Genomic DNA, 14,614 nt, shown 5'->3' with positions numbered 1-14,614 from the left:
ATTAAGGAATAGTAGTATTCCTAAATTATTTCTAACAATATATCAATATTTAATCATAAAACAGAATATATTATTAGTGTGCTATACTATCAAAGTGTGTTGGTTTGAATATTATATTCTAATATTTATTTTGGTTTGAATACGGTACTCTAATATTTATTTTGGTTTGAATATTGTATTCCAAATCAGAATATTATGGTATGTTTGGGGTCGGGGGAGGATAGTGTGCACGCATGCCTTACCCCTATCTTGTGGAGGTAGAGATGTTGTTTCCAATAGACTCCCGGCTCTGGAAAGCATAGGCACCACAATTAAAAGTAACTATAGTTTTATAAAATAGGTATACAAGGTAAAATAAATATTTTAAATGTATATGCAGTGAACTAGTGTTTCTAATGGGTATACCGCATAGATTTTTCAATAAAAAAGGAAAAAGTTACGCGTCACACCAAATATTTACCATTCGTAGCTATACTTTCAGCAAATTTACCATTCCTAGCTATATTTGAAATTTATAACAAATCCATGAAACAAGAGATTAATTGTTTGAACTGAAACAAAAGAGCAACAAGCTCTCGTAGCTCAGTTGGTTGGAGGACCCGCTTACTTAGCGGAGGTCTTGAGTTTGACTCTCAATCAGAGCATTTCGCCTTAGTTGTATTCATTGCACTAACGAATACAGTCTATACATGTTGTATCATTTGTATACGCGTATATATACAATCGCTACAAGTTGTATCATTTGTATACACCCTTGTATTTCACCCAGGTTGCATATCATTTGTGTACGCGTATATATACAATCGCTACAAGTTGTATCATTTGTATACACCCTTGTATTTCACCCAGGTTACAGTTGATACATGCTGTATTCATCGCGAATAAATACAATTATGTGAACAAAAACAGTTGATACAGGCTCTATTCATTGTGCGAACAAATACAATTGACACAAGCAGTATTTGTTGCATGTTTGAATACACGTGATACAAACTAGTAACAATTGAATAGTGGCTACAAATAGTAATTACACAAACTATAGTTAATAGGCTCTATACTATAGTGCTTTATGAAAATTCCTCATAAAAAAAGATTACTAACAAAAACTGCAGCTGGAATCCAAGAGCATAGGGGTGTTCATAAAAACCCGAAAAACCGAACCAAACCGAAAACCAAACCAAACCGACCAAAAAATCGATACTTTTTGGTTTGGTTTGGTTTTGGTTTTGAATTTTAAAAACCGATCAAATTTGGTTTGGTTTTGGTTTTAATCAAAAAATAACCGAACCAAACCGACTATAGGAGCAGCTATTTCAAATTTATTATTACACCTATATATATATGTATATTTTTATACAAAGTTTCCAAAATTTTATGGTGAATGTTAATCGTTTGCACTTTTAGTATAGTTTTTTACCTTTATATTCTAGTTTGATTGGTAGTTTTCTTTTGTTAAGTGTAAGAATTCATTTCATGTTAAAAAAAATATTTTTTTAATTGAGTCTTTAAATTATTCATCACCATTTTATTCAATTATCATCAATATATTTTAGTAAATAATAGATTTCTCAAAGGGCAATTGATTTGATAGTGTAACGTTGAAAATGTGGTCGCCGGAAAATGTGTGTGGTAGTGTATGTCTTATATTTAAGAAAAAAATGATAAATAACCGAAAAAACTTAAAAAACGACAAAACTTGACATAAACCAAATCGAGAAAAATTGACTTAGTTGGTTTGGTTTGGTTCTAATATTTAAAAACCCGACTTACTCGATTTGATTTCTGTTAGGGAAAAATCTCCAAACCGAACCATGAACCCCTACAAGAGCAGCAAAAGCCCACAAAGGTGAAAAGCTAACAAACGGACTTGCCTCCCATTTCCTACCGTTAGGACTAAGAATCAAAAGCCCAATGGGCCCAAATTCCGCCGCTAAAATAATCAAATGCCGAAAAAGATAATGTCTCCTCCAACGGCTATTTTCTCCTTACCTCTTATTCAAATCGCACCAGAATCTTGTCCATACCCTCCTCCCCTGCTAATCAAGAATAAAAAAAAGGAAAACACTGCAAAATTAGAATGACTCAAACTTCTCTAGTATCAACAATGGATACAACTCCTCCATCTCATCGATCTGAGCCACGAAGCCGAACAAAATCAGCATCAAGACTCTCAAAACTCCGCCGATATGATGAAGAAAATGAATCTCTTACTCCAAGAGTCTCTCTTGAAATAGTCCCTTCACCAAGATTACCAGCTTCTCCAACGATGTCACCTAATAAGCCTCCTTACAGTAATAATCTCCCGCTTCACGAGCTGGTACTTCTTTCGCCTTCTCCTTCTCCTCTTCGAAAATCCAGGACTCGTCTTGCTGATAAGCTTGAATTGGTTGACGATGGGGTTGAGCCTAATGGGGTTCGTACAAGGAGAAGAAGTAGAAACTCTTTAGTTGGTGCTTCGCCACGAAATAATAGAAGATCAAGGAGAAGGTTAGAGCAAGAAATGAGAGAAGATAGAGATTTGGGGTTAGTTGAGGAAGTGGTTAAACCAAGAAAGAAGAGGAATAGTGGTAAATCCAAAAAGGATAAGCTTAACTTGGTTCTTTCAAATTCAACAAGTATGTCTCAGATTATTCTGATCTTTACTTTTTAACACCATATTTCATTTCTTGTGCTTACTTTTTTTTGTTTTTTTTGTTTTTTTAAGCAATAGAAGCAAAAGGAGGAGAAGGGTGTGATTTAATAAACAGAATTGAGCTGCTGTTAAGTGATTTAGTGATGTGGAGGGATGTGGCAAGGTCAAGCCTCTGGTTTGGTTTAGGGTCTCTCTGTTTTTTATCTTGTTGTTTTGCAAAAGGAGTTACTTTTAGGTATATTTCCTTCTCTTATATCCCACTTTTTCTTTTTAATAAGAAGAGATTTCCATTTGATAATATTCTTGATTGCAGCATTTTTTCTATCATGTCGCAATTGGGATTACTGTTTTTGGTTGTTTCATTCTTCTCACATTCCATTCGCCAAAGGTAAACAAACGTTCAACTAGTAAGTTATTTATGCTTCTCAATAATGCACTATTTCTGAATGGTTCATTAATTACTAAAATTCAGAGATGGTTCAGAAGTAAAGAGTGAATTTCAGCTGACTGAAGATGACATTTTGAGAATGGGAAGATTGATACTTCCAGCTGCAAATCTTGCAATTTCGAAAACAAGAGAGCTTTTTTCAGGAGAACCTGCTATGACCCTCAAAGTATGTTATCTTATTCTCCTACTCTCAAGTTTATAAACTTCCATTTTAGCACTAGTTCTGTACTTATATATTTTCATGCTTAAGTACTTGTCATTTTTTGGAAATGTGCCTATTGTTTTAGTTAGTACCAGTCCTGCTAATTGGAGCTGAGTATGGCCATTTGATAACTCTATGGAGGCTCTGTGCCCTCGGTATGATCACTCAATTGTCCTAAATAAATGCACATTATTAGTATTACATTCTATCATGAAATTTCAGAATAATTAACACTAAATACTTTCTGGTGTTCAATCTTGTCAGGATTTTTCATCAGTTTTACTGCCCCAAAACTGTATTCCTCTTATTCTTCTCAGATATCTAATAAAGGTAATAAGTGCTTCAGATTAAAGATTATTTCCTATTGATGGTTGCTTCTACATTTCAAACAAGTGCATATTTTGTTGAGACAGCCAACTATATGAAATGTTGGATGATGGAGACATGGGGAGCTTGCTCTCACAAGAAAATGATAGCAGCATCAGCATTGACTGCATTTTGGAACCTAACCTCTGTCAGAACACGAATCTTCACAGGTAATTTGCGAACCAGTTCATTCATTATTGTTAGATTTGGTTTGATCTTTTATCTAAGCCATTTGTGGAGTTAGCATATTCTAACAAAATGGCAGTTAGCTTAGATTGAACTAAAAAGTGTGTGGCTTTGGTCCTTGGCAGCATTCATATGTCTGGTAATATTCAGATACTGTAGACAACATATAGAGGCAAAGATTGAAGAAGTGGTCGGAGTGGAAGAAGAAGAAGAAGAGCAGCAGCAGGCATTGGTTGTGTTGGAACCTGTCAAAAAAGGGGGCATAGTATAGTATGTCAAGGAATCACTGCTAGTACTAACAGTAACTCCTCTTGTTATTTCTAATTCTATCTAGGAGGAAGAAAATATTGTTGCATTTCCTGGTTTTTTGTATATCCAACCAAAGCCAAGGAAGAAGAGCTCTACTGTTCTCCTGGAAATAACTTCTTTATTTTTCCACTATTTTACTTATCTACCATTTTGAAGGAAATAAACAAAAGATTTGCGGACATTGGAGCTATTAGTGACATTCGTTCACCACTCTTCTCGAGTGCACTCTCGAGTTTTTGGATGCACTCTAGCTTTAAGTAGATTACTCCATTGTATTGTGACTTTTGTCTTCTCATCCCCTCTCTGCTCCCCGTCAGTAATGGAAAAAACATCAACTACGACAACCTAGTAAAATTTCACAAGTGGGGTCTGGGAGGATAGTGTGTACGCAGATCTTACCCTTACTCTAGAGGAGTAGAGAGGCTGTTTTCGATAGACCCTCGGCTCAAGAAAACGAAAAGAGACACTAGATCAGTGACAACAACAGAAGCCAAAAAGATATTACCAGCAACGTAGGAACCAGAAAGTAGAAAGACAAGCAATAACAATAACCAGTAACAATGGCACAATTGCTTTAATACAACTTGCAAACTATTGCATTTAATTAGCTCTCTCCTCTTGTAGAACTTTACAATTGAATCTTAGAGGTAAAAAGTCTGATTCTCGCCACACACCATTCTCTTCACTCTCACCATTTTTGACGTCCAACACACCCCAAAAGTTCAAGGTAATGATTCCCCATATAATTTAAATGACTCAAGGTAAAGTTGTACTGACATAGTGACATGTTATGAAAAGGAAATGGTGATAGCATGTTATGAAAAGGAAATTAGGTAAAAAGAAAAAAGAGAGAGAGAGGACGCGCGCGTCTCCGACCAAACCTGTTTTAACAACAACATCAAACCAATGAAGTGAAATGTTCAAGTAGGGCCTGGGGAGGTAACCTCCCCTACCTTATAGAGTTAGAGAGGCAACCAAACCTGTTTTAGGACTAGTGAAATTTGGAAAGAAAGAAAAAAACAGAGTAACTTCATTTTCATAAATGCCTCGATTAATAACAACGGATTTCATTCGCATGTTCTCAATGAAAATGATTTTGATTATTCATTTAAGTGTTTAAATCCCCACTACTTTTATCAGGTGTTATAGTATAGGACTAATAAATAAAAGCTTGAACAACCTATAATAGTCCGGGGCGGCCCTTCCATAAAGCAAGTAAAGTAACTGTTTTAGGCCCCACATTTGTAAGGGCCCCGTTTTTTGTTACACCAAATAGACTATGTATAAGTTTTAAAAAAAGACTCTCTGAAAGTGAAAAAGTTTGATTTCTTTCTTTAACAAGTATAGAGAAGAAGGATTTGCAGCTGCAATCTTTTCTGCCACGAAAATTGCACTTGAAATAGATATCGAACCCGAATTTCGTAAGAAACGTATGATATAAAATCTCAAAATCTTTCGAAGAGTCCTTTGGAGTTGATTACTTTATACATAGTAGATAATGCTATTTTTTTTTCACTTCAAAATAGATTTGAACAATTCGAAGCATATGAAAGTATTTTTGATTTTCTATTTAGCGGTAAAAATTAAGATCACTAGATGATGAAAATTTGAAAAAATATTCTCTTAATCTTGAATGTTCCTTAAAGCATAATAATCAATTCGATATTGATGGTTTAGATTTATCTTCGGAATTAAAAATATTAAGAAAAATAGTACAATTAGAAGATAACAGTTTAATTGATACACTCTGTCAAATAAAAAGATTTGATTCTTTTTCCAATGCCTATATTACTTATGGAATAATGTTAATAACTCTTGTTATTGTCGCTTCGGTAGAAAAAAAAATTCAAAATTAAAATTGATAAAATCCTACCTAAGATCAACAATTTCTCAAGAAAGGTTATATGGATTAAGTACTAATTAAGAATAAATACTTATTAGGAGTTATTGATTATAAGAAAATTATTAATAACTTTGTATCTAAGAAACACTAGAAAAATAGACTTCAAATAAATAAATAAATTTTTATTTTTTAGAAAAGTTAAGGCCCCTCATAAAGTTTGGCTTTAGGCCACAAAACTCGTTGGGCCGCTCTGATAATAGTGTCTTTGATTTGATATCAGAAACTAACTCGAAGCCGTTATTTTTGTGGGGGGAAGTGCACGGTTAGCCACTAATAACACATGTATTTACTTTTAAGCCACTGTTTAAAATGTCTTTAGTCTTTAGCCACTGCTTTAATAAACTTTAACTGCCCGGACGAAAATACCCTTCTGCTCATGTCCTTAACTTTTGAACTTAACTTTAGGACTACATGTCCTTAACTTTTGAACTTGTAACTCTAAGTTCAGGACTTCAGGACTACATGTCCTTAACTTTTGAACTTAACTTCAGGACTACATGTCCTTAACTTTTGAACTTGTAACTGTAAGTTTAGGATCAAGTGTCCTTAACTTTTGAGCTTGTTAGTTTAAGTTCAGGACCTATTGTCCTTAACTTTTGGGCTTCTTAGCCTAAGTTCAGAACCTATTGTCCTTAACTTTTGAGATTAATTGTTAGTCTAAGTTCAGGACTTCAGGATCTATTGTCCTTAACTTTTGAACTTGTAACTGTAAGTTCAGGACCTATTGTCCTTAACTTTTGACTTCTTAGCCTAAGTTCAGGACCTATTGTCCTTAACTTTTGAGCTTGTTAGTCTAAGTTCAGGACTTCAGGACCTATTGTCCTTAACTTTTGAACTTGTAACTGTAAGTTCAGGACCTATTGTCCTTAACTTTTGAGCTTGTTAGTTTAAGTTCAGGACCAAGTGTCCTTAACTTTTGAACTTGTAACTCTAAGTTCAGGACCAAGTGTCCTTAGCTTTTGAACTTGGAACTCGAAGTTCAGAACCAAGTGTCCTTAACTTTTGAACTTATAACTAACTGTAAGTTTAAGATCACTAGTTTATTATTATTTTCCAGGTCCATTCACAGGTGCACTTCATCAACCAATTCAACTAGCACAGCTACGCAAAAGAATTTAAGAGATGCCATCCATGGTAGTCGTATTTAATTTTTTTGGATGACGAAATGCATCAATAAGCAGTGGAATATTTAGGAGTATAATATTTAACAACTTGACACCAAAATATAAATTAACTAAATCCTTGCTGCAACTTCGAAGCGACATTAGAAGAGTTGACTTCAAGAAATTGTTCCAACAAATTTTATCCGTAGTTTAAGGAATGCAAAATTCCTCACACAAATGAGAAATCAAAAAAACGGGTGCAAGTGTAAAGATTTGCAAAGGCAAAAATGAGGCAGCAAAAATAATGTAGAAGAAAGGGTAATACAGTCTTTTTATATTAATTTTAATAGACTGGTAGCTACTATTGCTAAGCATTAAAAATGATGGATAAAAAGTAAATACCACTTTAAAACGTGGCTACCCCACACGATTTTTACGAAATTTCTCAACGGAGCCTAGCCCTTGGTTGACTAATTTGTTGCAGCCGTGCAACCCTAGCTTGCTAGGTGAGACTGATAGAAAGCAAGGATGGGGGGCAACCATGCATGGTACTTCTCGACCCGTACCCCCGTGTATCATCATCATCTCAATGTTTCTAAAAGGTGAAATGCATAAACGTCCATTTAAGTTGTCTCCAACGATCAGTTGAACACCTCCACTTCCCAATTGACCAACTAGACACCTCTACTTACCAGAACTGTATCTTCTGAACCATTGTGGCTGATGTGGCATATGTGGTGTCTAGTTGGTCAATTGGGAAGTGGAGGTGTTCAACTGATTGTTGGGGACAATTTAAAGGGGCCGTTTATGTATTTCGCCTTTCTAAAAAATTACCCACTCCATGATGATGATAGGCAGGTCGGGGCGGGTCAACAAAGGGAGTGGGTAATTTTTTGGAAATCGGATAATTTAAGAGGATTTGGGGGTTTCCATCCAAATAGGGGTATAAGTGTGAAGTTTAAAGACGTAGGAGTATTTTTGTTCATAATAGCTAATGGAGGATAAAGTTAGCGAATAAAACAAAGTAGAGGGGTACTTTACCCACAACTCAAAATTAAAGTTATAACTCAAAGGGAAAAAAGAAAAGGAATAATTCAAATTAGTATGAAATGGGTCCAGGTGGAGTATATGAGAATTTATATTTTGTTTCTTTCTCCAAAAAAATTCAAATTTTAATTCGTTTTTGCTGGCGCTTCGTATTGCCAAGTGCCTACTCTGATTAGCATTTAAATTTTTGATATTTTTTTTTCTTTTTTAGCATTTTATTCTCTTAATACCAGCATCTTCGGAAAAAATTGGGAAGCTTTCTTAGATTTTTCTGGATATTCATGTTGCCAAGGAGTTTTTTCATCAAAATAAGATTTGAGAAGAATCATCGATGTATATAAGTGGAGATAAGGTACTTCTTACCTTAGTCCAATTCAATTTAATTTACCTTTCTTAGTCCAAATTTCTTCTCCTAAACAATTACTGTTCCTTTCCGCTCCTTTGGTTTTTAAGATTTTGTTGGCCCAAGTATAGATTACTTTTGAAGGCTGACAAAGGAACTCAGACATGAACCAGGTCTATCAGGTTATCAGGTCCATCCTAGTGGAGCACAGATACAGATAGACTTGAGCATGTGGGATGCACGTGAAGGAGATAAACCTAACTTGACAGAATTGATATCTCCTGATCCTGATCAAAAAGGTTGTATAATTGATAAGGAGAAGGACTCCTTACTCAAAGAGAACACGGTTTAAGAAAGGGAAGGAGTTAGAGGTTGAGATCAACTAGAACTCTTACACCAAGGAAGAGTAGCATCAAAATTCTAGTCAATCTCTATTTACTAACTCTATAAATATCAGTGTTGTTTTCTTTTGCAGGTAATACACAAACGCAGAAGTTAAACGTGAATTGAGAACAAAATAGCAAGGCAATTTTGCAAGCAGTTTGTGTGTGATTCAAGTGTGCAAACCTTAAACTACATGAACCAGATAGAAGAACCAGTTCCAAGTGTCTGTCTTTTATTCTAGTTCAATTGTAGTAGGTGGTTTCATATTGTACCTTTCAGCTTTATCTAGAGGCAATTGTAATAGGTACTCAGAGTTTTCAAGTTAGAGTTAACTTGAAGTTATCGCAACAGTTAGAGGCTGTGTGTTACAATGGGATTAGAGTTAGTCCTAGGTTTACAAAAGAGTTTTTGTAAATGTAGTTTTTGGCTCAGTGATTTTAGTGGAGAGTTTGGGAAAATCCTACTGGAAAGTAGGTCGTGGTTTTTTCACCTTTTGAGTCAGGTATTTTTCACGTAAAATACTTGTGTTCTTTACTTTCTGCATTTACTATTTCTGCAATAATAGGTTAAGGAACACTTAGAAGAACCAGTTCCTTCCATAATCAGTTTAAGCGAAAAATTGGTCACCACACAAATCACCCCCCCCCCTCCCTCCCTCTTGTGTGGTATTGAAGTATAAAACATCAATTGGTATCAGAGCAGGTTATCCTTTAAGAGGCTAACACCTTAGGAATAGATCAAGATGAGTGCACCACCTGGAAACTGGGAAGGGCAATCCACTGCTAGGCCTCCACTCTTTAATGCCAGTACTACTCCAGGTGGAAAAACAGGATGAGAGATCACATCATTAGAGAAGACTTTGAGCTATGGGACATTGTCATTGATGGTCCCCTGGCTACCATGAAGAAGAATGCTGAAGGAGTAGATGTGCCAAAAATAAGAGCTGACTGCAATGTTGAGGACTTGAGGAAGTGGGAAAAGAATGCTAAGGCCAAGAAATGGCTTGTGTGTGGACTTGGTCCAGACGAGTACAGTAGAATTTAAAGTTGTACCACTGCTAAGGAAATCTGGGACACTCTGCAAGTGGCTCACGAAGGAACTCCTCAAGTGAAGAGGTCAAGAGGAACACTGTTGTATTCTCAATATGAGAACTTCACCATGAAGGAAGGAGAAACCATCCAAGAGAAGTATACAAGGTTCACCAGACTAATAAATAAACTTAAGTCTCTTGGAAGGGTTATTCTTGAAGAAGACAAAGTTGAGAAAATTTTGACAAAGGTTTTGCCAGTCACTTAGGAAGCAAAATCAATGCAATTCAGGAATCAAAGAACATTGCCACTCTTAAGTTGGACGAGCTAATTGGAAATCTCACTGCCTATGAACTTAGAAGGCAAACCATGAAGATGGATGCACCCAAGAAGGAAAAGGAGCCTGGCTCTCAGAATCACTGAAGGAGTTGATCTAGAAGAGGATGAAATGGCTATGATCACAAAGGACTTCAAGAAGTATCTAATGAGATGAAAGGGTTCTTCAAGAGGTGAAAGCTACAACAAATCTAGGGTTCCTGAAAAACAAACCAACGAGGGTTACTACAAGTGTGGTAAGACTGATCGCCATATCAAAAACTCTCCTCAGTGAGAAATTGAATGGAAGAAGGAAAGGGTTGAACGAAGAAATAGAAAGAAGGAACAGGTTCATCCCAAGAAGAATAAAGGATCAACAAAGGTTATGGTTGCTGCATGGGGAGAAAGCTCAGATGAGGATTCAGAGGATGAAGATGGAGATGAACAAGCACTTATGGTCATTGGAGAATCTGATGAGAAATCTGAGGTAAGTGTGATTCATCTATAAGACAAGATTAAGTTTTTGTCTAAAGGAAGTCTATCTGAGTTACTTCTAGATTTCATTGATGAATCTGAGGTCATAAACAATGAAAAAGAACATCTGTCTAAGGAATGTGTGATTTTGAAAGCTAAGTGTAAAAATCTGGAACTTAGGGCTAGTGAAAGTGATAGTAAAAATGTTGAGTTAAAGAACCAGGTTCTTGAACTTGACAACCACTGTGCTAGAGCTTAGATCTAAAATTTTAAAAATGAAATTAGGAACAGGTAAAAAGAAAGCTGATCACACACATCTCACTTTAGAAGACAATCTAGAAAAAATGAAAGATGAGTTATACAAAAGAGATGAGAAGATAAGAGTCCTAAAAGAAGATCTAAGCAAGGTTAAGCATGAGCTAGATAGAACTTGTAAATGGAATAGGTCCTCTGATGCACTTTCATGGCTACAAGAATACCATAGTAGCAATAAGAGAGGACTTGGCTACGGGACCCCTGCACCTAAATGGGATCCCAAAAGCAAGTACATCACACTTCCTGAGAACAAAATTTGCACACACTGTGGTAAGACTGGTCACTACAAAAGTGAATGTACTACAAAAGAAAAGGTTGGTCAAAAGAACAAAACATTTGTTCAAGGGAAAATTAGGCTGCCGGGATGGGCTAAAAACAATTTAATTCGCCCTTTTATCTATAGAAAGGGACCCAAACTAGTTTGGGTTCCTAAGACTAACCCTTGATTTCCTCTTGCAGGTCCAAGCGAAGGGGAGCAGTCAAATATGGTACATGGATAGTGGCTGCTCAAAGCATATGACTGGAAGCAAGAACCAGTTCCTTTCACTTGAGGACCTCAAAGGAGGTAATGTCTCCTTTGGAAATGGTAAGAAAGGTGAGATCATTGGGTTTGGAAAGGTAGGTAAGACAGGCTCACACTCCACTGAGAATGTCTACTTCATAGATGGCTTGAAATACAGCCTAATCAGTGTATCACAACTGTGTGACAGAGGTAACTTGGTAGCATTCACCTTTACCAAATGTTTTGTGATAAATCCTACCACTGACAAGATTGTTTTGCAGGGAAAAAGAGTAAACAATATATACATTGTAGATCTGTCCACTCTTTCAAAAAATGAACTTACTTGCTTAAGTGTGTTGGACAATGATCCCCTCCTTTGGCACAAGAGAATTGGACATGCAAGTCTAAGTCAACTCAACAAATTAGTCTCCAAGGACCTGGTGATAGGGCTGCCTAACATCAAGTTTAAGGAAGACAAAGTTTGTGAGACTTGTGCAAAGGTGAAGCAGGTAAGATCCTCTTTTAAATGCAAGAAAGTGGTAAGCATGACCAGATCGATGGAACTGGTCCATATAGATCTGTATGGTCCAATGAGAAAAATAAGCAGAGGTGGTAAAAGATATATGATGGTGCTTGTTAATGATTACTCTAGGTTTACTTGGACATTGTTTTTAACATCTAAAGATGAAGCATTTGACATGTTTACTTCTTTTGTTAGAAAAACTCAGAAACAACTAGGTAATCAACTTGCATCAATTAGGTCTAATCATGGAACTGAATTTGAAAATGCTAAGTTTGCTGAATATTGTGATGTGCATGGCATAGATCATAATTTTTCTGCCCCTAGGACTCCACAACAAAATGGAGTAGTTGAAAAAAGAATAGGACACTTGAAGATATGGCTAGGACTATGCTTCTTTCTAGTAAACTGCCTCATAGCTTCTGGGCAGAAGCTGTAAATACTGCATGTTACATCATTAATAGGTGCATGAGTAGACCTCTTGTAAAGAAGACTCCCTATGAGTTACTTAAAGGGAGAAAACCAAATATATCCCATCTTAGGGCACTTGGATGTAAGTGCTTTGTGCATAACAATGGATAGGACTCCCTAGGTAAGTTTGATCCCAGAAGTGATGAGGGAGTATTCTTGGGATGTTCTTCACATAGCAAAGCTTATAAAGTGTACAACAAAGAACTATGTGTATAGAAGAAAGTGTACATGTGGTTTTTGATGAAACTAACATTCTTTTTGAGAGACAGGAACATGAAGATGAAGTTATTCGGCTGGTAAGAAGTTTAAATGAAATCACAACCCAGGCTAAAGCTGCACCAAAAGAAAGAACATGTGATGGAACGGGTTCATCCATCCAGGGCAACCTGACAGGGGGAACTGAACAAAGAGGAACTGAATCTAATACCTCAATGGAACCTGTCCATGAGCCTGTTCCTCAGCAACAAAACATGGGAGAAACATCAAGAGGAAACCAGTTGGTTGTGAAACTTTACAAGTATCAAAGTTCTCATCCCATTAAGAACATAATTAGTGATCCAACTTCTGGAATTAAACCTAGATCTTCATTAAAGAATCTTGGTGCTTTTGATGCTTTCTTATCTCTTATTGAACCTAAAAATAATGATGAGGCTTTGCAGGATGCAGACTGGGTAAATTCAATGCAAGATGAACTCAACCAGTTTGAAAGGAGTCAAGTTTGGCATCTGGTTCCAAGACCCAAGGACAGATCAGTAATTGGCACTAAATGGATCTTCAAAAACAAACTTGATGAAGATGGAACTGTTACAAGGAACAATGCAAGATTGGTGGTTCAAGGATATAGCCAAGAGGAGGGCATAGACTATGATGAGACCTTTGCTCCAGTTGCAAGGTTGAAAGCAATAAGACTCATCATAGCCTTTGTTGCATACATGGAATTTACTCTTCACCAGATAGACGTCAAGAGTGCCTTCCTCAATGGCTATTTAAAGGAAGAAGTGTTTGTCGAGCAACCTCCAGGGTTTGAAAGCAAGGAGTGTCTTCATCATGTATACAGACTTGACAAGGCACTCTACGGACTCAAGCAGGCTCCTAGAGCATGGTATGAAAGACTATCAAAATTTCTACTTGAACATGGGTACAAGAGAGGTAAAATAACACTCTTCTATTGAGGGAAAAAGGTAAAGATCTTCTAGCAATACAGATATATGTTGATGACATAAACTTTGGAGCAACTACTGAAAAACTAAGTAAGGAATTTTCTAAACTATTGGGGAGTGAATTTGAAATGAGTATGATGGGTGCGATTAATTTCATTTTAGGCATACAAATTAAACAAAGCTCAAATGGAACTATGATCCATCAGCAGAAATATGTAAAAGAGTTGCTTAAGAAGTTTAAAATGGAAGAATCAAAGGAAATCGATACTCCTATTGCAACAGCCACCAAATTGGACATAGATGAACCTGGTTCATCTGTTGATCAGAAGTTGTATAGGGGAATGATTGGTTCACTTTTGTATCTTACTGCTAGCAGACCGGACATTTTTTTCAGTGTAGGACTTTGTGCTCGATTTCAAGCAAATCCAAAAGAATCCCACTTGACCGTTGTCAAGAGAATATTGAGATACTTGAAAGGCACCACTGACCTTTGCCTTTGGTATCCAAAAGGTAGCAATTTTAACCTAGTGGGATATGCTGACGCTTACTATGCAGGTTTCCTTGTAGACAGGAAGAGCACCTCAGGTATGGCACACTTTCTTGGTTCATGTCTTGTGTCATGAGCAACTAAAAAGAAAAATTCAGTGGCCTTATCTACTGTTGAAGCTGAGTATGTTGTTGATTCTTCATGTTGTGCTCAGTTATTGTGGATCAAACAATAATTAATGGATTTTGGAATTGATGTTGGTTACATCCCTATTTTTTGTGATAACACTAGTGCTATTAGTATGACAAAGAACCCGGTTCATCATAAGAGAACTAAGCACATAGATGTTAGGCACCATTTTTTAAGGGACAACTATGAGAAAGGCTTGATCAATGTAGATTTTTGTGCTACTGATAAGC

At 36.3% G+C, this 14,614-nt stretch overlaps 1 protein-coding gene across 2 annotated transcripts; it reads left to right on the top strand.

Annotated features, from left to right (window-relative positions):
* LOC109227274 (reticulon-like protein B17) lies at window positions 1,987–4,336 on the top strand. 2 transcript variants are annotated; one of them, XM_019392377.1, is made up of 8 exons: window positions 1,987–2,615; window positions 2,711–2,867; window positions 2,946–3,020; window positions 3,105–3,246; window positions 3,368–3,437; window positions 3,547–3,612; window positions 3,696–3,818; window positions 3,960–4,336. In XM_019392377.1, exons 1-8 carry the CDS (start codon window positions 2,078–2,080, stop codon window positions 4,103–4,105), a joined length of 1,317 nt encoding a protein of 438 aa, XP_019247922.1. In that variant the 5' UTR covers window positions 1,987–2,077; the 3' UTR covers window positions 4,106–4,336. The 2 variants fall into 2 exon arrangements, with proteins under 2 accessions (XP_019247922.1, XP_019247920.1); XM_019392375.1 differs by having other exon boundaries at window positions 1,988–2,615; window positions 2,705–2,867.

This window comes from Nicotiana attenuata, chromosome 6, assembly GCF_001879085.1.
Source record: "Nicotiana attenuata strain UT chromosome 6, NIATTr2, whole genome shotgun sequence".
NCBI lineage: Eukaryota > Viridiplantae > Streptophyta > Magnoliopsida > Solanales > Solanaceae > Nicotiana > Nicotiana attenuata.
This window is presented reverse-complemented; position numbering and strand designations above follow the sequence as displayed.

Coding starts and splice junctions, on each gene's coding strand:
- LOC109227274 (XM_019392375.1), top strand. CDS start 2,078: ATGACTCAAACTTCTCTAGTATCAACAATGGATACAACTCCTCCATCT. Junction 2,616..2,704: donor GGTTCTTTCAAATTCAACAA/GTATGTCTCAGA, acceptor TGTTTTTTTAAG/CAATAGAAGCAAAAGGAGGA. Junction 3,247..3,367: donor AACCTGCTATGACCCTCAAA/GTATGTTATCTT, acceptor CTATTGTTTTAG/TTAGTACCAGTCCTGCTAAT.